This window comes from Acomys minous (genome assembly GCF_964271855.1).
Source record: "Acomys minous genome assembly, chromosome: 18".
NCBI lineage: Eukaryota > Metazoa > Chordata > Mammalia > Rodentia > Muridae > Acomys > Acomys minous.
Genome location: NC_140501.1, coordinates 50,039,154 through 50,060,166, shown reverse-complemented (window position 1 = coordinate 50,060,166; position 21,013 = coordinate 50,039,154). Strand labels below are relative to the sequence as shown.

Genomic DNA, 21,013 nt, shown 5'->3' with positions numbered 1-21,013 from the left:
AGAATGTCCCCTCTGTCCCACCAGGGTTCTAACCCACTCTCCCTTGGTGTAAGACCACTGTCTCAGTTACCCTCAGCCCTACAGAAAACCTCCTTAGGCTTTGGCCAGAGAGAGAGAGAGAGAGATCTGATTGCTGCTGATTCTGAAAATGGAGGAAGGGGCCATAGATGAAACACACGATGCAGAATCTGTAATTTCTGTGACGTCCAACTTAGTGTTTCCACCAATGTATTTGAAAAGTACCTTGATTTCTGATGTCCTTTGTTCTGTTGCTATGGGAGAAAAATTCATGAGCCTGCTTCCACACTGGAAGGTGGAATTTGGAGAAAAGTGAATCTGTGTTCCTGTGCCATGGACACATGGCCCCCATATTTGGCTCCAGAATAAACTATCTCCTATCCCCTTGGAGGTGAGAGCTGTGCTTCTGCATGACAACACCGAGTTCCTAATATTAACATCCATCAAGTAGATACATTCCCCGATCTCATAGGCCGCGGTATGCCATTTTATAACCTTAAAGGCATAACTGATCTATTCGGTGGCAGGTGACATGCTAGCACTGGAAGCCTATCATACTGTTAAAACATGTTAAACCCTCTACTTAACCTTCTCAAATCACCTTTCCAGTTATAATCATTATAGAAGAAAACCCAGGCATAGAACAAGAGGAAACATAAAACCTCTTGCTGGGAGTGACAGCAGTGCTGGGAGGCGGCAGATTAACTGGGGAGGAAACAGGACTGTAAGCATTATTTAGAAACACAACAAACAACAGCCTGGCAGGTCAGAAGGCCATCCTCTTCCCCAGCAAGGAGACAGGAAGCCAGCTGCACACGCAGGGCACCTCCCAGCTGGGGTCAGCTTTGGAAGGCCCCATCACATCCTGAACAGATCTCTCTGGGTATATGGAGAAACTTTTGCCGTGTTAAACCTGGCCCAGAAGGACAGCCACACCTGTCCCAGATCTGTGTCCCCAGCTTCCACGGGGTTGACTGAAAGCAGATGTGTCACATGGCCTCCGTGAGAAGCCTCAGTTTCCCCATGTGAAGGTCCAGGGGACTGCGGTTGTAATGTTCATGCTAGATGGGAGGAGGAGAAAAAAGACCTCAATTAAGGACACATCGTGAACATTTATGATGTGAAGACATTTTCATGATGGTGCAGATACTAGTGTTGCTGGACTTAAGATCACAGCCTGCACCACAACAAGCCAGGTTCGGGCACCTGTCTTGGGTAATTATATTAATACATCTGAGTTAGTAGTAAAAGCAGGCAAGGGGGGTTAATTCAATATGACTACACTAGGAAGAGAGACAAAGAGGTTCATCAGCCTTCCAAGTCCATCTTCAGGGTCTGACTTGAGATTACAGTTTAAGTGTTGGGGGCTGGAGTGTCTTCTGCCCAGTGTTTTAACAAGTTCCAGGACAGACGTTTCCTCTCTGGCTGGTCCAGGCTTTCGTCTTTCTCTTCTTCCAGCATGAGAGTCCTGGGAGAATTTTAGTTTCTTCTGGTCCATGATTTGAAAAGTCTGACAGTGAGACGGAAGCACACAGTGTCTCTTTAGGACATCTTCATCTCTGCCAGCCTGGGTATACTAGGGACATTTAAACAACCATGAAACTATGAGGCATTTTTTTTTCTCTTCAAAGAAATCTTCCTTGACAATTCATACTAGAATGTTCTTCTCATGTCTAGGGTGGATTAGTGTCTCCTTCCAAGTCTGTGTCTACCCAGAGCCTATAAATGTGATCTCATGGGAAACAGGGTCTTTGCAAATGCAGACAGGGTCAGATAAACTCACAATGGACAGGAGCAAGAGCTGAACCCCACATGACTAGTGTCTTTATAAAAGGAGAACAAGCGACTGCAGAATGTTCAGCTCCAAGGGGAACATGTGTGCCATACCCCCTCCTCGAAAGGCTTGGGGATCACTGCAGAAGAGAGGGCTGAAAGAGAGTGAGACCCAGGACTGGTAGCTACAAGGAAACATCTGGGCAAACAGGGCAGCCGCGGTATGAACTCACAGCGATTGTGACAAGTGGTACAAGACCTGTGCAAACCCAAGCCAGGCCAAATCCCAGCATGGAGGGGAGGTGGGCACACTGGTATATCCCTAGACAAGGAGCTACTGGCAACTGGTAACTGCTAGAAGTCAGTCTGATCCAAGATTTGCTCTATCCTCACCTAATAAGTTGACTCCACTCGAGCGGAAAGCCACTCAATCAAGAATATTTGGGCAATAAAAACTGACCTTGACAAAATTAGGTGGGAAGTGAAGGGGGTGGAGCTGGAAAGAGTTGGGTGATGGAAGGTAAAATAATCAAAATACATTGTATTATATATCAAAGCATATATACATATATATGTTATGTACATAAATATCAAACAAAAGGTAGAAGGTACCTGAGGAATGACACTAAAGATTGTTTTTTGACTCCCGTAAGCACACACCCACACCTGTGCGAGCACTTGGTCTCACACCTACAAACACACACATGAGAGAGAAACTTGGACAAAGACACACAAAGATAACAACAGAGGGTGCTGGAGGTAAGACTGAAGTGACACATACAGCCTTGAGAAAGACCAGGGACTATTGAAGAGCAGAAGAGACACAGGAGGATCGTTGCCTAGAATCTTTAGAATGCACAGCCCCACTGGCACCTCGATTCAGAATCCCAGCCAAGAGCACTGGGAGATCATGGCTCTCTATTCCTTGAAGCTATTCAGTTCAGAGTAAGTGATGGCAACTCTAAGAAATGAACCTCTTCCTATAGTTTTCTTCCATCTTTCCAAATAACTGTTACACGTGAATTACTAGTAAATAATGTATGGCATAAGGATGCATACAAGTCTAAAACGTTAGTAGAGGTTCCCTTAAAAGATACTACCACAATCCTGATAAGTTCATGAAATAACAAGAATTTTAAAGGATAGACTACCTTGAGGTAGCCTGGTCCTTAGATCATCTCAGAGGCCACCTAGGTCAGTGTCTGAATGCCAGCTCGCTTTAGATACCTGTCATGGGATTTTCTACCGGGTAAATTGTCCCGACTGTTGATTTTATTTTTATAGCAACAAATTGTCAACAAACAAGACCAAAAGTGGGAACTGGAAACCCTCGTGTTACAATCCTTGAGTCCCGCTTGGGAGTCATACAAGTCGCTCCAATCTCCCCAATTTCCAGGTTCCTGGTTGTTAAATGAGGTAATAAAGGATGGGCAGTCTCTTCTCTGGGTCTAATCTCCTGTGGTTTTATGATCCCATTACAGACAAATAGTTCAAAGTTGGTGCACTCAGTTGCCCACTCATGATTTACACTCACGGACCCACTCAATAATGGGTTAGAAATACTTCTTATACACTGCATCAGTAGTAACTATGCACACATGTTCTTCTTCCTTGTTCTTATCCCCTGACAGTAAAGTGTAGCTACATGCACAAACCTTATATCATATTAGGTCTTATAGGCAATCTAGAGATGGGTTAAAGCATTTGTGAGGAACATGCAAATACTACTTATACAAGAAACTTCCGCATATGCAGATTTTGATACCTGAGGAAGTCCTGGAGTTAATGCCCCACAGATCCGGAGGGGCAGGTGTTATTTACCCCAAAGCACAAAAGCCTTGGTCACCGCTATGAATAGCATCTCAACCTGCCCCTGGCAACAGAGAACGCAATGCAAGGATGCAGACAGGCAAGCCCAGGCAGTCCTATTTAGAGCCCCGGGCTTCTCCTTAGATACTGTTGGGTAAGTCCCACAGGAAAGAATTCCAGAGTACGTCAGAGAGTTTATTGACTAAGCAGCAAAACAGGACTCAGCTGAAGAGACTCAAGTGAGGGCATCAGGACAGGAGTGCACCAAAGCATCACAGAAGTAGAAGGAATTCCCAGGGTTCAGCTAGGTAAAGAGAGAAATCAGAACCGGAGATAGGGTGGGGGTGGGGGTGGTCCTTCCTATGTTTCCCCTATTTCCTAGTAAGCTATCTAGGTCAATTCAATGGGACTTGAGTGACTTAAACTTCAGGCCTGGCCATGGCTGAAGATCAGCCTTCTGAAGCCTGAGTGATGAGGTGGAACACCGGCCCTGACCATCCAGAAACAGGAAGTCTCCACTTTGCTGATAGATTGCACGTAGGGTTTGAGAAGGTCAGATCTTGGAGACTAGAGGGTCATCAATCCATGAGATTCTGGAAGAAATGATATAGTTTTCTGATACATTGGATTGTATAAACAATAAAGCATAGCACGATTGTTAAGCCTAGACTCAAAATCAGCACCCGAAATAAAGGATCTTTTCCCACATGAGGAGCTTTAGAACAGAGAATGCTAGACTGTTGGGGGATGGTCTAATGTATTTTGATGCTAATTACTGTTTGCTGTCTCTGTGACCCACATTTGGATTAATAAAGAGCCATCCCTTCTGGGCAGGGCAGATGAGATAGGTGTGGCTAAGGGTCCCAAGAAGGAGAGAGAGGAATCCTGGGAAGAAGAAGAGAGACTGCCACAAGGAAAAGGGAGAGAGACCCTGAGGAGAGGAGAGGAAGGCTGCCATGGGTTAGATAGAGGAGAATGACATGGCCAGCGTGAATTAAAAAAAAAAAAAAATCCAGCCCAGATAAAGAACATTAGCAAGTATTTGGGATTATGGGCAGGAGATAGCTTGATGAAAGTTATTAAAAACAGATGGCACGGGACATGGGCTACCTGCCCCACTATGGGAGGTGGTTTAGAGGATTGATATCTGCCCTGACCCAGGTTAACTAAGGCTATTTTAAAATATAGCAAGTCTCTGTGTCTTAATTGATTGCTAGCCGGGCCTACTAATAATACAGATAATTTTAAAATAATACTAGACAGTCACTAAACTGCAAGACAGATACAGCTGGAGATATGGCTCAGCAGTTAAGAGTACTGGCTGCTCTTGCAGAGGACCCAGGTTGGGTCCGCAGCACATTCAGTGGCTCACAGTTGTCTGGAACTGCAGTTCCAGGGGATCCAACACCCTCTTGTGACCTCTGTGGGCACCAGGCAAACACGTGGTACACAGACATGCAAAACACTCATACACATTAAATAAATTTGTAAAATATTTTATTATCTTGTGCATGTCAATGTTTTGTCTGCACGAATATCTGTGTGCCATGAGCATGCAGTGACCTTGGAGGCCAGAAGAAGGCACTGGATTTCACAAACAGTTGTGAGCAACCATGTAGGTGCTCTAAACCCAGGCCCTCTAGAAGTGCAGCCCATGATCTTAACCAATGACACAGTGCTCCAACCCCAAAATGAAATCTTTAAAAGAAAAAACAAAAACAAGCCAGGCGTGGTGGCGCACGCCTTTAATCCCAGCATTGGGGAGGCAGAGGCAGGCGGATCGCTGTGAGTTCAAGTCCAGCTTGGTCTACGAAGCAAGCCCAGGACAACCAAGGCTACACAGAGAGACCCTGTCTCAAAAAACCAAAAACAAACAAACAAACAATCAAACAACAACAAAAAGCAAAATAACTCAAGACAGACAGTCATGGGCATAGCAGTTTCACCACCAGATTATGAAATTTTTATGTATATACATATGTATGTTTGTATATCTGTCTATCTGTTTGCTTTCTTATTGATTGGTTGATTGGTTGGTTGACTAAGACAAGGTCTTGTGTAACCTAGGCTGGCCTTCAATTTGCAGTGTAGCTGAGAGGCTGACCTTGATCCCCAATCCTCTTGATTCCAATGTGATGACAAATGTGAAGACAACTACTTCTTCTTCTTCTTCTTCTTCTTCTTCTTCTTCTTCTTCTTCTTCTTCTTCTTCTTCTCTTCTTCCTCCTCTTCCTCCTCCTTCTTCTTCTCCTTCTTCTTCCTCCCCTTCATTTGGATTTTTGAGACAGGGTTTTTGTGTGTAGCCCTGGCTGTCCTGGAACTCGCTCTGTAGACCAGGCTGGCTTCAAACTCACAGAGCTCCACCTGTTACTGTGTCCCAAGGGCTGGGATTAAAGACGTCTGCCACCACAGCCCAGCAAGTTTCTTCTTTAGCAGAGTAATTTCCAAGCACCATCTGTGGCCCAATCTCAATTAAACAACTGTTCCAGAGCTCTTCTAATTTGATCAAATAATCACAGATACAGGAAGGATATTTCCAGATTTGGGCTGACTACAAATGGACTGCTTATAATAGGACAGTTAGTTAGTTAGTTAGTTAGTTAGTTAGTTAGTCAGTCAGTCAGTTAGTTAGTTTCCTTGTTGGAGGACCAAAGCAATCATTCCTTTGAAGAGTACAAAGAATTCACCTGACAGTTCAGATGGATTCCTGATACTGATTGTAATTCAACAATATTACTAAAAGAAATTGATTCTCTGATATCAAATAGATTTGGAGAACTGGAACTAGATTGGCTGCTGTTAGTGGTCCCTCCCAAGGGTTTTGTGGTAGTAGCCTTTGTCCACAGGCAGGTACTTCCAGAATGGATTGGGTAATACCTTTGGACACCCTCGAATGCAAGGACACTGGAGGTCCTCCTTCAAATCTCACCTCTGTACAACATAGACAGAGATCTGGTTTTCATTGGCAAAATCATCTAGTTTCCAATTATATTCCTCAAATAAATTATAGATATTTTATGACACCTGGAGCACTAAGGACACACCAAAAGCCATTGATGACTCATCCCAAGGGACCCCACTGCTAAACTCAGAAGTTAACTTTTTTGTTTGTTGTTTTTTTTCTTTTACTCCTTTTTGAGACGGAATCTCTCTACACATCCCTAAGCTATCAATGAAAATGATCCTCACAGCCATCCTACAAACTGATTTTGACAATAGTCCAGGGAGGAACCTGTGCCATCTACAATGTGGAATGCTGTGTGTGTATATATTATACCCCACAAGACTTACACACTGAAGTTAAAGCAACACCACACTCTGTTTTGACTCTCACTGTTGGGTTAGCTATGATAGCTCTCAGGTAGCACATAGTGAAAGTGTTCTGCTTTAGGACTTAACCTTAAGACTAGCTGACCATAACAATTGGCTTTATTGTCTATACAATCCAGTGTCACAGATGATGACATCATCCCAGATTCCCAAAAAGCGATTCCCCAATCTCTAAGCTGACCTTCTCGTGTTTCCCCTTAATTGCCAAAGGCTAAAGCTTTCAAAGCCAGAGAGCTCACTGTGAAAGTACTACAAGGATCTGGATTTGAATCTCAGAACCTACATTAAAAAAAAAAAATCTAGTTGTTTTCGAGATGGGGGGCAGGGGTAGGGACAGGTAGATCCTGGGGGTCAGTGGCCAGCCAGGGTAGCCAAATTAGTGAGTTCCACACTCAGTGAGTGACCCTGTCTCAAAATAAATAATAAAAAGTAAAATTAATGAGTGAACAAGCTAGACTAGATGGCATCCTGAAAAACAATAGCCAAGGTTGGCCTCCGGCCTCTACACATACCTTCAGGTACACACCCATCAGTGTACAGATACACACACACACACACACACACACACACACACACACACACACCCCAGATCCGGGGTTGGGAGGGTAGGGATAGGGGGTGCACTACAATCCCTAAAGAGGCAGAAGCCACACCCTGTACAGAACACAGAAGCTTCAGGCATCATCAAGTCTTAAAATTAAGAGACCAAGGTCTCAGAGGAAGGAACTGAAGCAGGAGGCTATCTAGTTAGAAAACAAAAGGAAAGGGGTCCCTTCGTTCCCCCCCCTCCCCCCCGCAAACCGTTTTTATTTTTGTCTCTCCTGGACTGAGCCCCAGGAATGCCTTCATAACTAACCAGAGACCTGCAATAGAACCGCCCTCCCCTCCCAGAGAATCATTACACACAAGACTGTTAAAATGGCAGTACGACCTTCTTGTGACCTTTGATTAGGGTTTCTATCTGTATTAGCATCCCTTCCCTACCTGCAAGCCCGCACCACATAGTTAAAAAAAAAAATCTCTTCAAGGATAGAATTCCAAGGGTAACAAAAAGAAATATACCAGCATATACTTTGCCTAATCTCTACACTTAGTTGTATGTGAGGTGGCTTCAAACCCCAAGGTCACAAGTGCAGCTCCTTCTGGGGCGCTGAGGTGCCTTTCCGTCCTGATGCCTGCGCTTGCATCTCTTCAATGGAGGCTTGTAAATGTACTGACTTTGCTTGACTCTGACAGTCTTTTCGGTGGAGGACATCAAGGACCCAGCAGACTCTGAGCAGAAGCCCCAGGGCTCTAAGCAGGAAGGCTCCAGTTGCTCTGCCTGCAGTATTGAATTTCTTGCTTAACTGAATTTCAAGTCCTGTTGTATAACATTACCAGAAAGGGCAGGTGACCCATGCTGGGGCTAAACCAAGGGATTCTGTTTTAAAGCGAACTCCTGGCTATGTGCCAGCATGTTTTATAAAGCTCTAAACATTAAAATATTTTCAGGTGTATAGTAAGACGGTCCCATCTGTGGTCTAAGCCCTATTTCCGGGTCTCCTCTCTCAGGTACACAACTCTGAAACTTTAAAGCAATAAACTGAGGGGGGGGGGTGGAGAGAGGGGGGAGGGGGTGGAGCTTGAGCTAGGAACACTTCATGGAGTCAGTACGCAGGACCGTGCGGGGCAGGAGATGGGTCTTTGGCTTGGAAAAGACAAGAGGCTCACTGGCAGAGTACCTTTCCATTTGTGAAGCAAGACCAGTTACTGGCAAAATGGGAAAGCGCACAGAACTGGGCAGGTGAGAATGGCCCAGTGAAGGCTTGTCATGAAAGCCTGGGGGCCTGAGTTCAGCTGCTGTTACTGTGAGTGGAAGGAGAGAACTTTCTCCAGAAAGTTACCCTTGACATGCCTGAATGGCTTCTTCGCTGACATAATTGAGCCGAATTTATAGTAAAAAGGCAGGTTCATTGGGGGCAACTCTCAGGTTCAGCGACCTCAAAGGAGGGGGTCAATGAAGTCCAAAGGCTGGGTTGGGATAAGGGCTTCTTAAAGGGGAAGGTGGGAATTATGAAACGATAGTGGAATATAGCCTTACTTGGTGTGTTTAGGGCCCTGTAGGTGGGTCTTAGGTCCAGCGGTCACTTTAGAATCCGGAACTAGGATCTGGCGTTGTCCAGTGTTCTGTGAAGGCTTTTGAAAGCACGGACTACTGGTCAGAAGAGAAGGGCGGGACCTCTTGGTCCAGGCCATGTTGCCTTTGTCCTAAAACCTCCGGCCTAATTATGTCCACACACTAACTGCGGCACATGTGCCCCGGCCCCCAATCATGCACAGAATAATGAATGAGTGGATGAATGAATGATAGTGTCCTGGGTTGGGCCACAAGGCCTAGGAGGAGCACCAAGGACAGATAAAGCGCGGTCTTACCATCATCACCTTGCAGCTTGGGGACAATCAGGCTAGCCAGAGGTGGCCAAGAGCCACGTGGACCTCCAGAGAGAGCCTAGCAGGAGCATGCAAGCTAGCCTAGCTCTCGACGCCAATCATCCGGCAGGCCCCGCCCGACGCAAGCCGGTTTCCCACCCTCCCCAGCGTGCGCGCTCTCGCCTCCTACGTGCGCGCGCCGGCGCCAGCTGTGACGTGACGTTGGCGGGTACGCGCAGCGTGGCTCCCGGAAAGGAGCGGAACCTCGGGCAAGCTGGTGGCCGAGATGCGGTGCGCTAGCGGCCGCCCGCCCCCCCGGAGCCGCGGCCCGCCCAGCAGGTGAGGCCGGGGTCCCGAGGGGCGAGGGCAGCGGGAGGCCAAGGCCCTATCCAACCGTCCCCGCTGCCACATCCGGGCACCCCGCCACAGCCCAGTGACCCCGGTGACAGGTGCTTGTCCTCGGACACCGTGCCGGGTCCCCGGTGCACCCTGACCCCTATGGCGAGTGTGGGCTGAGGGCTTCCGGGCCTCGATGGCCCCTGCCTCCCTCCTGTAATCTGACACTGACGCATGTAACATCTTGTGTTTGCTTTGCTCTGCGCTTTGGGGAAGTTTCCTGTTAGATTCCCCTGTGGAAAAAATGGAGCTGGTCGAGAGATAGAGTGATGGTGCAGGGTCGTGTTTCTCAACTTGAGTCATGCGTGGACTCCTTTTAAAGGGACAAGTCTCCGGTCCTCACCCCAGACCCTGCAGGCCACCACAGACCCCAACTAGGTGAACACAGGTGCAGAGACCATAGGTCGCTAGAAAACAAAAGAGATGCTTTATAATTCAAGACCTGCATGTTACACAGTAAACTAGATGTTAATAACAGTCCTAAATTAGGCACCCAGTTAATGTTAGGTTGCGATCTTTCATGTCTTCGGCTTTTGTGGTAGGAAATTGCCTACATTTCATTCTAAGAGGGGCCTAAGATCTTATGTTTGAGGTGTCTTTGTATCTGGTTTGTTAATTGACATAGTTGGAGAACTATGCTTATTTATATGGGCAGTTTATATTTTTTTATCTTAATGTTGGTTTACTACCTGTTTTAAAATTTAATTTATTATAACTGTATATATGTGAGTGTGTGAGTGTGTCTGGTGGGGGGAGGGTAATGCACATGCCTCTCCTGCCCCCATGTATTGGGTTTATAAAACAACTCTTTTTGAGGTTCCAGGAAATAAATTCAGGTAGCTGGGCTTGCACAACAAGTGCTTTTACCTGCTGAGCTATCCTGCCAGCCCCTACCACTCGTTTTTGGTGTTTCACTGAATACGTGGCTTACATCCTTTTAGCCCTGACAGCAAATGCGTGATCTGAGATTTTGAAAAGAGACAAACATGGGATTTGATCTAAGGATCTGTCTTCTCTATGTCTTTGTTCAGCATGTTTACTTAAACTAGGCTACACATGAATCATAAGAATAGGAGTACGGGAAGACGTTAGAAAGTATATATAATCACCCAGTGGCCTTGAAAGACGGGTGCTTGTGTAAGCAGGATGGTGAGGAGGGAGCCGCATTTTTAAAAGCCAGCGGCCAATATTAGAAGAGCTTGTGTGAGACAGGCCCACCTTGCCAGAGCAAAGAGGTATTGTGGAGAGTGAGGCCGGAACGGGTTGTTGATACAGCCCGGGAACAGGTGACGGACTGAGGCTTTCATGTGCTACGTGGAGAGGCTGGTACTGAGCTACAGGCTTTCAGGTTTCTCCTCGGCCATACTCTGAAGGCGGTGTTTCCTAAAGAGTGTTTCTAGAGAAAGCAGAAGCGGCTCACCATGAGATCTGCCTTGAAGTAACGTTGTCGGCTGCGGTCATCCTAGATGTGGGGCATGCTTGATGAAGAGTTGACAGGATCCTGGGCCTGGGGAGATGGCATAGTTGGTAAGGTGCTTGCTTTAAAAGTAGGAGGGACCTAAGTTCAGATTCCATCACTGGGGGAGGATAGGAAGCTGAAGGGAGGGAATAGGGTGGCGGCAGGGGGGGGAGGGGCGGGGAGGGGGGGGGATCCTAGCCAGTGTGGCCAGGTGGTGAGCTCCAAGTTCAGTGGGAGACCTTGTTTGAGAAATGGAACACACACACACACAAGCACATGTCTGCCTGCAACACAAATGAACATACAGAAAGATACAAAAGAGTGGACAGGACTTAATGAGTGATGGAATGTTGGTACAGGAGAAGTGAGAATCAGAGGTGACCTGGTAGCCACGCTGGTGGCGATGTCTCTTAGACCTAGAGAATTCGGAGGTTGATATATTCTACCCAGACTTGCCTTAACTGAGTTTACAGTTTCAGGGCTTTAATAAGCTAGAAATACAGACCTGGACCTGGAGGAATGCCATTCTGGGGGAGACTGCAGAGCTGGTGCAGGGACGGTGTGGGCTGAGGAAGGCCATCCAGAGTGGTGACCAGCGTAGCACTTGAGGAGTAGGACAGGACCGGCTAGGACTTGCGGCTTAAAATTACCATTTGTTAATGAATATAGGAGAGCTGTGGAGCATGCACGCAGCTCCCGGCATTTTTCAAGTTGTTTTGCTGTGTCTTCCACCAATAGCTGAGTCACTGCAGCTCAGCAGCCTTCACCTCAGAGCTCACGGCAGACGGTCATTTTCTTACAAGCTCTCCCAGTGTTGGCAGTTCCTCAAAGTTCTCCTTTAATTCTTCAACATTTAAATGATTCTGTTCTGAAACACTCTTCGTGTCGTCTCCTGTTTTCTAGCTAAGAGGTTAGGGTCTCCTGGAGTCTAACTGGTATTTGATTGATTGGTTACGGTTTGGTTGTTACCTTGATTGCTTGGGAAATGCCACTTTCAGCCATGTCTGGGAGGGTATTTCTACCGAGGATAGGAAGAGCAGGTTAGCCCACTCCTACTCTGGGGTACTTTCCCCTAGGCGAGGTACATAAATGGAGTAAACAGAGGAAAAGGAGAAAGACAGCTAGGCCTAGCTTAGCACCCTCTTTCTGTCCCTTCTTTCTGTCTGCTTCTTGGCTGTCGTGATGTGTGCTGCTGTGCCATGCCCTCTGAAACTGTGAGCTAAAACAAGTCCTTCCACTGTAAAAAGTTTCCTCTCAGGTGCTTACCACTGGGATAAAAAGTGTGATTAACACAAGTCCCAAAATGCTTGTTTCCTGTGTCTGTGTTCTTCACCAGAAAAGCTTCATGGCTGAGCCATAAGCACAGAGAGAGAGACTGAGCCTGGTATGGGCTTTTGAAACCTCAAAGCCTATGCCCAGCAGAGCCCTTCTCCAGCAAGACCACGCCTCCTAATCCTTCTCAAACAGTGCCGCTCCCTAAGGACCAAGCGTTCAAATATATGAGCCTGTGGGGGCCATTCTTATTCAAGCCAGCACAGGCTTTATTCCCTTACACGATGTTCTGCTAAAGGGACCATGCACCTAAAAACGGTTCTTGCTCTCTCAGGTAATAGGCCTGATACAATTTAGAACTTATTTAAAACATGGCAGCAGTATTAGGAATTTGGTTGCCTGAGCTCTGGTGCCAAGATTCCTAAGCCCCAAAACAGCAGTTGAATTAAAAAAAAAACAAAAAACAAAACAAAAAAAAAAAAAAAACAAAGCCAGGTGTGGTGGTTCATGCCTTTAATCCTAGCAGAGGCAGAGGCAGGTGAATCGCTGTGAGTTCAAGGTCAACGTGGTCTACAAAGTGAGTCCAGGAAGCCAGGGCTACACAGAGAAACCCTGTCTTCAAAAAACAAAAAACAAAAAAATAAAGCAAACAAAAAATCCAGTAGTTGGAGTTTACATTTAAGATCAAGTTACAGTGTTGTGACTTCTTGTCAACAGTCAGCCGTACATCAGTTCTCAATGACAGTTTAACTTATGGACTGTACCTTTTGTCAGAGTTCTCACACTCCTTAAAAGGAAAGTCCTGGGGATGAAGGGATTTAAACAGTGAGTAAGAGTACTCGCTGCTCTTCCAGAGAATTCAGTCAGTTCCCAGCACCCACATCAGATGCCTCATAACCGCTCCAGCTCCAAGGATCTGATTCCCTCTCCTGACTGCCATAGGCAAACACACATGCACATGTGCGTGTGCACATGTATACACTCTCTCTCTCTCTCTCTCTCTCTCTCTCTCTCTCTCTCTCTCTCTCTCTCTCACACACACACACACACACACACACACACAGAGAGAGAGAGAGAGAGAGAGAGAGAAAGAGAGAGAGAGAGAAATAAAAGAAATGTTTTTAAAAATAAAAAGAAATTCCTAAGACATACCAGATGGCGTAAAGTTTGCTAAGTATGTTGTGACCCTTGCTACCGTGCATCCTAGACATGCATTCTCCTTTCTTGGCCTTGCCCAGGTTCTTCCCTGCCTCCACCTCCTGTTGGCACCAGCCTTCGGGGCTCTGAGCTCTCCCAGTCAAGAGTCCATAGAATTTAACATTGCTGTTGGTTGCTTTCTTCATTTTTTTCCTGGATATTTCTGTTGTTTTGAGTTTCATTTGTTAGTCCTTATCCTGCCCCACTCATAGTACTGAGCCATTAATGGCTTTTCTTCTCCCACAATCAGTTTGTGTCTAATAGTAGCTTTAATACTTTTCTTTTCTTTGATTCTTAGCTCAACTATTTCACAACTATCATTGATTATTTTGTGCTCAAATTGCAGTTCCTATGTCTTGAGGTTTGTATTTTTGTTTTTCCTTAATTTAGATTGTTTTCCTTTATGTCTATGAATGTTTTCCCTGAATATATATCTGTACTGCATGCATGTCTGGTGCCCACAGAGATAAGAAGTCAAAAGCAGTGGATCCTCTGGAACTGGAGTTACAGTTGGTTGTGAGCCATCTTGTGGGTGTTGAGAGTGCAACGCAGGTCCTCTGCAAGGGCAGTAAGTGCTCTTAGCTGCCAAAACACCTTTTCAGCCCTTGTCTTAAGTTGTTAAAGTAATCTTTCTTTATATTTCCAGAATAGGGAGAACATCAGACACGGGGAGCTTGTCAAAAGTAATCCTGCGGTTTATTCTGATAATGAAATTAATATATGTTGGTGCTAGAGAATTGGCCCAGTGGTTAAAAGCACTGTCTGCTCCTCCTGAGGTCCTGAGTTCCATTCCCAGCAACCACATGGTGGCTTACAACCATCTATAATGAGATGTGATACCCTCTTCTGGCCTGGAGGTGTACATGCAAGTTGTACATGCAGATAGGGCAGTCATACAATAAATAAATAAATACATCTTTTAATAAAAGAAAGAAATTATGTTCTTTGCACACATAGGCAAGCTTTGAAAGAAAGTAAAGATGATCGTGTATCTCATTGCCACTCAGAAATAAGCAACGCTGTTAGCATTTGCTCCTCATTTTTCTTCTTTGGGTGATGAAATGCTCTCATTTATACATGGCGGTGCTCTTGCCATGTCAAGTATAGAGTGACACCATCACCTTTACTAGCCATACTGTGTTCTATTGTGTAGCTTTCCACTTGTTTTATAGTGCTAAGAAGGAACCCAGGGTCTTACACATGCAGGGCATGTCCTCATCCACTGAGTGACAGCTCCACCCTTACAGTGGACATTCAGGACAATGTTTTGTTCTGTGGTGACCATCCTGTGCATGTTTCAGTCTAAATCTACCCTATTAGTTCTCAAGAGTACGTGCCTTATTCGGTGATCTATTGCTGTGAAGAGACACCATGGCCATAGCAACTCTTATAAAGGGAAGCAGTTAATTGGGGCTGGCTTACGGTTTCAGAGACAAGGAGGCAGATGTGGGGCTGGAGAAGGAGCTGAGAGTTCTACATCGGGATGCTCAGAGGGCAGGAAGAAGTGAGAGCCGCTGGACCTGGCTTGGGATTCTGAAACCTCAAAGCCTAACCCCCAGTGACAAGTTTCCTCAAGCAAGGCCACCCACTTCAACAAGGCCATACCTCCTAATCCCTCTCAAGTAGCACCACTCCCTAGTGACCAAGCGTTATATGAGCCTACAAGGGCCATTCCTACTGAAACCACTGTAAGTTTCTAGACACGCAGAGAGGAGGGCAGGCACATTGCACCTGTCTATGCATGCCCCTCGCATACCCCTCGCATACCCCTAGACTAATACTCCTTACCCTCAGCCCTCTGCCGCTCTGATAGTTTTCAGGTCCTGTTTTCTTTCTGTCTGTCTCAACACCTTGAAGTTGCGTCATCTCCCATATTAGCTTCTATTACCCTTGCCTGTCTGTGTGTTATTGCATCTCTATTATTACTGCATGTGAGTGTCTCCCCACACCCCAGACAGGGTTTCTCTGTGTAGCCTTGGCCATCCTGGACTCACTCTGTAGACCAGGCTGGCCTTGAACTCACAGCAATCCACCTGCCTCTGCCTCCCGAGTGCTGGGATTAAAGGTGTGCGCCACTATGCTATGCTACTAGGCCCAGCTGTGAAGATCTTATATGTAAAGAATGGTTACCTTTTACTTTTAAGAATTTTTTAGTTGCTTTTAATTATGCGTAGGTGTATATGTCTGCGTGTGGGTATGTGTGCATGAACGTGGGTGCCGTTGGAGGCTCTGCCAACAGACCCCTGGAGCTGGAATTAAAGTCACATGGGTGCTCGGGATTGAATCTGGGTATTCTGGAAGAGCAACTAGTAATCTTAACCACAGAGCCACCTCTCCAATCTCAGGAATGGTTACCTTTTAAAAAGTTCTTTTCCCAAGCTATTGTATTTGAGAATGGTTTGTTGTTGTTGTTGTTCTTGTTGTTGTTTAACATATGGAAGATTTAAAATTATACATATATTTTCTTTCTTTTGCAGTTTGAGACATTAATATCATTTAAAGAAAGACCTTAATCTAAGATTATGTCAATATTTGCTTATATTATTACCTTTCTTTTAGTGGATATTTTAAATATTTAAATCCTTAGGGCATTGAATTTCTCACTATATTAAAATACTCTAAAAGAGTTATTTTACAAAAAATGTATTAAGTTAAAACCAATTTGAAACATCTTTAATTGAAATAATTTGAAATTTTATATCACTTTTTTTTTTTTTTTTTTTGAGGTGGAGACAAGGTTCCTCTATGTAGCCCTAGCTGTCTTGCAACTTGCTCGGTAGATCAGGCTGTCTTTGACTTTACTGAGATCCCCTTGCCTCTGCCTGGCCACCACAAAAACATTCTTATTTGGTGGTGTGTGTGTGTGTGTGTGTGTGTGTGTGTGTGTGTGTGTGTGTTCCTTTGTACTGGGTTTTTAAGTCAGATTATGTTTACAGCTCTCACTCCTAGTGTAGTAGGCACTGGTCCCTGCCTGGGATGGATGTAAGGACAAGTCAACACAAGTGCAATACCAATACAAATAACTGCTATGTTAGAGAGGCTCTTGCTTCCTTTATGTCCTGAGGGATACAGGAATTCCAGCCAATAGACCCCAAGAGGGGCATTTGATAGAAGCCGAGGGATCCACAGCTTATACTTAGTGTAGAGATCTATTAGGATCCATAATGCTTGCTGTCTGAAGAGCTTTTGTCTGTGATGTCCATGTCCAACGCCTGACAGACCATGCAGAGGCCATGTAGGTCTGTTGAGCTCTTGAAATGAGGCTAGTGCAATGACAATCTCCAACATTTAATATTTTTTATATTTAATGACATTATCATTCTAATAAGCATAAGCCCAGGGCCTCACTCATGCTAGTCAAACACTACAACTGTGCTATGTCCTCAGCGCACTTTTGACTTTTTATAAGAAACCAGTCTCTGTAACTTCCCCCGGCTACTCCTCAGTCCACTCTGTTGCCCAGGAGGGCGCTGCACTTGCAGTCCCCCTGTCTCAGCAGTGTGGCTGGAATTACAAGCCTCTGCCACCAGGTCTAGATGAAAGGTTTCATTTCAGGTCTTTTAAGTAGCTGTACGTGGCAGGCAGCTCCTTTATTTGCCACACAGGTCGGGGAGGGCTTCTTGTCTGAGGAGTTAGGGCTTTTCCCCTCAGGAAGAGGGAAAGGTAAGGGACAAAGTTTTCTCTTTGATTTGAAAAGATAAATCTAATGTAGAGGTTCTTAGTTTTTTTCTTCCTGGAGCTCTCACCCTTGCCACCTTGTCGGGACTTTCCCCCAGTCCAGTGGTTTGAATAGAGCAGTCAGCTAAGGGTCCTACGAAGCAAGAGAAATGAAGACCCCACATGCAGTGTGTTAGAGGACGTGGTTACAGTGTGAGTCACACACTTGAATCCCAGCCCCACCTCTCCGCGTCCTGTAAAACATCACAGTGGTGTTCCCAGCACACAGGCGTGTTGGGAGACTGAAGAGTCAAGAGCGTGTAGCGCAGTAGGCACTCCTGTTGGGTATTCAGTAAAGAAGGAAATGCTAAGCCAGGTGTGGTGGTATGAACCTTTAATCCCAGAGGCAGGCAGATTTCTGTGAGTTCGAGGCCTGTCTGGTCTACATAGTGAGTTCCAGGATGACCAGGGCTAATTAGAGACCCTATCTCAAACAAACAAACAAACAAACAAACAAAACAGGAAGTAAATGTAAAAGGAAAAAAATAATAAATCAAGGTTGAGAGCTGGATGGAAAGTAATGTGTGTACTTACTGATCCCTGAAACCCAAGAGAGGTCAAGTGATAAGCTGTAAGAATTGTCCCACAGCAGAGGGAGCAGGGAGGCCACAGACCAGAATGAGTGACTGTAGGGGCTGGTGGGGGCTGGTGGGGGCTGCCGGTGCAGCTGGGATGCTGGGAAGAGGGTTAAGCTCGAGATCAAAGCAGAGCAGCTGGCCAGAGCCTACAAGGCCTGAGGTCACAGGGAGACTTCAGCATTTGTTTAAAGAGCTTGGGGCCCTCTGGGAGATTTTGAGTCCTGATTTAATGAGATCTGAATTCTGGGTGTGCCCGCCTCAGGGAGAGAATCTGTGCTGTGGTGTTGGGAAAGCACGGGAGAGCCCCTGGGTGGAGCTTCAGGGAGCCGGGCAGTGCAGATAAGCGGTAAGAGCCTAACCTGGAACAGTGATAAGTGGAAGGGATGGATTTTAGGGAGGCAGTTCCGGGAAGGGTTCTGAGAAGTTCCATAGGGAAGGCGAGGAGACCTGGGGATTGGAGAAGCTTGGAATGCGAATCTGGACAAAGGAGTGGTTGGGAGTAAACAGCAAGGGAGTGTGGCCTTAGAGATGGTGCTGGTTCACGAATCCTGCAGCATCCAGATGGAGACATGGGGAGTGAAGGTGGACCGTATGTGACTCAGAAGGAGTTATCTGATAAGTGCTGATGTGAGGCTGAGCCCGAGGCGTTGAGAGGGAGTGAGGTCAGCAGGAGGGATTAAGTTAGGGGAGAATGGAGTCTAGGCAGAACTTTGGGGGACTCGAGAATAGATAGCATTGGCACAGAGCCAAGAATCCCCACAGGATTGCAGAGCCGTGAAGCTGACTAGGCTGTGAGATTGTTGAGAGGCCCCGGGAGGTCAGGCTCCAGCAGCTTGGAAGGAGTCCTCGGCTTTGTGATGTGACGGCTGGGCCCTGCAGGAAAAGTGAGAGTGGTGACAGGAGTGTATATGTGTGTGTACACGTATGCTCATGTACATGTTTGTAGGTATGAGACCAAGTGCATACACCGGTTTGAGTGTGTGCTTATGGGAGTCAGAGAATAGTCTTTAGTGTCGTACCTTCTACCTTTTGTTTGATATTTATGTATATAACATATATGTATATATGATTTGATATATCATACAATGTATTTTGATTATATTTACCGTCCATCACTCAACTCGTTCCAGCTCCACCCCTTTCACTCCCCACCTAATTTTGTCAAGGTCAGTGCTATCATAATTCCATGCCCTGAAATTTTAATGTTACAGGAATGCTTGTAGCAATAACTTGTGCCAGGCTCTTAGCATCTCTTGACTGAGGCCTGAATCTCTAGCAGCATGAAATTGATGTACGAGCTTGCTGCTCTAACCTAGTAGTCTCCACACCACATGGATGGCTGGGTTTAAGCATGTCCTTGGTAGAATGTTAGACATTATATTTGATTGCACTGTTGTTGATTTTTCTCACCCTGAACCAGGGGGGCTCTGGCTCCATGAAGACCCCGGCTCTGATTCTGTCATTGTGGATGACAGGAACTGACTCCCACAACATTGCCTGGAGCTTGGCCTTGCAGTATGGGGAGGTGAGTGGTACGCCTCATCACCAGCCTGTAAACCCTGAGACTTTGATGCTGAAGAAATGGGTCTTAAGAGAGTAGAAAATCTAAATCCCAAGAGAGAAGTATGTGAAGTTGTGTTATGCTGGTCTAGCACAGACAAGCATACTAGTCACAGAAAGAAAGCAGCCAGGGAGCTCTGCAGAGCTGTGTGGATTGCAGCTTAGCTCTGCGGGTCAGTATCTTATTAGCGCAGGACAGCTGTCCAGGGCCTCTGGGGTGCAGAAGAGGAAGACACATGCGTGGAGTGTCCTCAGAGCTCCTGTGAAGGAAACTGAGTGGAAGTTTCCAGTGGGTTGGCAGTGTATCTCCTTCAGTGATGGGTTTTAGTCCATGAAGTACTCTTCAAAAGAAGGAAGGCAGAAACTATGAAATAAGGGAAAATTTACCCAAAAGACAGTACCTGCTGTTGGCTCTACAGCTTGCTGCTTTTCCATCGCATAAATTGAAGTACTTTCTATTTGTAAAACGCGTGTCGAAGGAATCTTTCTCAAAGCATGGGACTTCTCAGAGTTCCCTTACTAACTTCATTATGGAGATACTGTTATAAGATACTTTTTTTCCTATCACTAGGTCATCTGGGAGAAATTTACTCTAGAATTGCATGTTCAGAAAAAGCTCACCTCTCCTAAGCCATTGACTCATTAATGCACAGTTTTTGGCCCATTAGGCTGCTGGCGTTTATGGGGTAGCTCACAGCATGCTGTTTCTGTATCCTCAATCTCCCTTTGGTGCCATCGTCCTTAAACTGGGTTTCATTATAGATTTCATTATAGATTATAGACTTATGAACTGGGATTTGGGAAAAGGCAAGATATTTTTGTAACACTCACAAGAAAGGTGGGAAGTGCAGGAATATTACAGCCAGCAGGGTGTCACTCTCATTATGTCATTTTATAATTGTGTGCTCCATAACCAAACAGCACCTGGAGCCTATTAAATGCAGGCACCAGCAGACAGGAGGCAGGGAGCCCGTGCCGAACGTCTGTCCAGATGAGCCCTGAAAATCTGTTTCCTTGGAATTTCAGGATTGGCATCTCCTGTCTCTTTCCTGCTTCTTGGCATTTTAGCATCTCTCCAGTGGGCTGTCCTCGAATTCTGAACACCAATTTACGACAAATCATTGTCATTAGCATCCTGGCTGCAGCTGTCTCCCTTTTATACTTTTCTGTTGTCATAATCCGGAGCAAGTATGGGTGGCTGTCGAGGGACAAGAAATTCCAAAGGTAAGAGATAAAGACCTTGTGTCCTAGAAGGGCTGACACACCCTGTGGCTGACTTTGTTCCAGCTGTTGTAACAGAACACTGGGGGGCGTAGAGGCTGCAGAGCTGTATTTTGCATAGCTCTAGAGCAGCAGTTCTCAACCTGTGGGTCGTGACCCCTTTGTGACCCTTTCACAGGGATCACCTAGGACCATCAGAAAACACAGATATTTACATTATGACTCATAGGTGTAGGAAAATTATAGTTATGAAGTAGGAAGGAAATAACTTTAT

General features: G+C 45.8%; 1 protein-coding gene and 1 long non-coding RNA gene across 3 annotated transcripts in view; one reads left to right on the top strand and one right to left on the bottom strand.

Annotated features, from left to right (window-relative positions):
* The first annotated feature begins 9,530 nt into the window (after window positions 1–9,530).
* The window catches only part of ENTPD4 (ectonucleoside triphosphate diphosphohydrolase 4), a 28,196-nt gene continuing 16,713 nt past the window's right edge, over window positions 9,531–21,013 (top strand). For both annotated transcript variants that reach the window (XM_084768245.1, XM_084768244.1), the window contains exons 1-3: window positions 9,531–9,678; window positions 19,379–19,483; window positions 20,545–20,742. In XM_084768245.1, the coding sequence (XP_084624371.1) occupies window positions 19,476–19,483; window positions 20,545–20,742 (206 nt within the window). In that variant the 5' untranslated portion in view covers window positions 9,531–9,678; window positions 19,379–19,475. The remainder of the gene's footprint in view (window positions 9,679–19,378; window positions 19,484–20,544; window positions 20,743–21,013) is intronic.
* On the bottom strand, window positions 9,685–12,903 carry LOC311589692. The gene is made up of 3 exons (XR_014776622.1): window positions 11,700–12,903; window positions 11,156–11,242; window positions 9,685–10,142 (listed from the first exon to the last, which is right to left on the bottom strand). It is a non-coding gene; the product is annotated as an uncharacterized lncRNA (long non-coding RNA).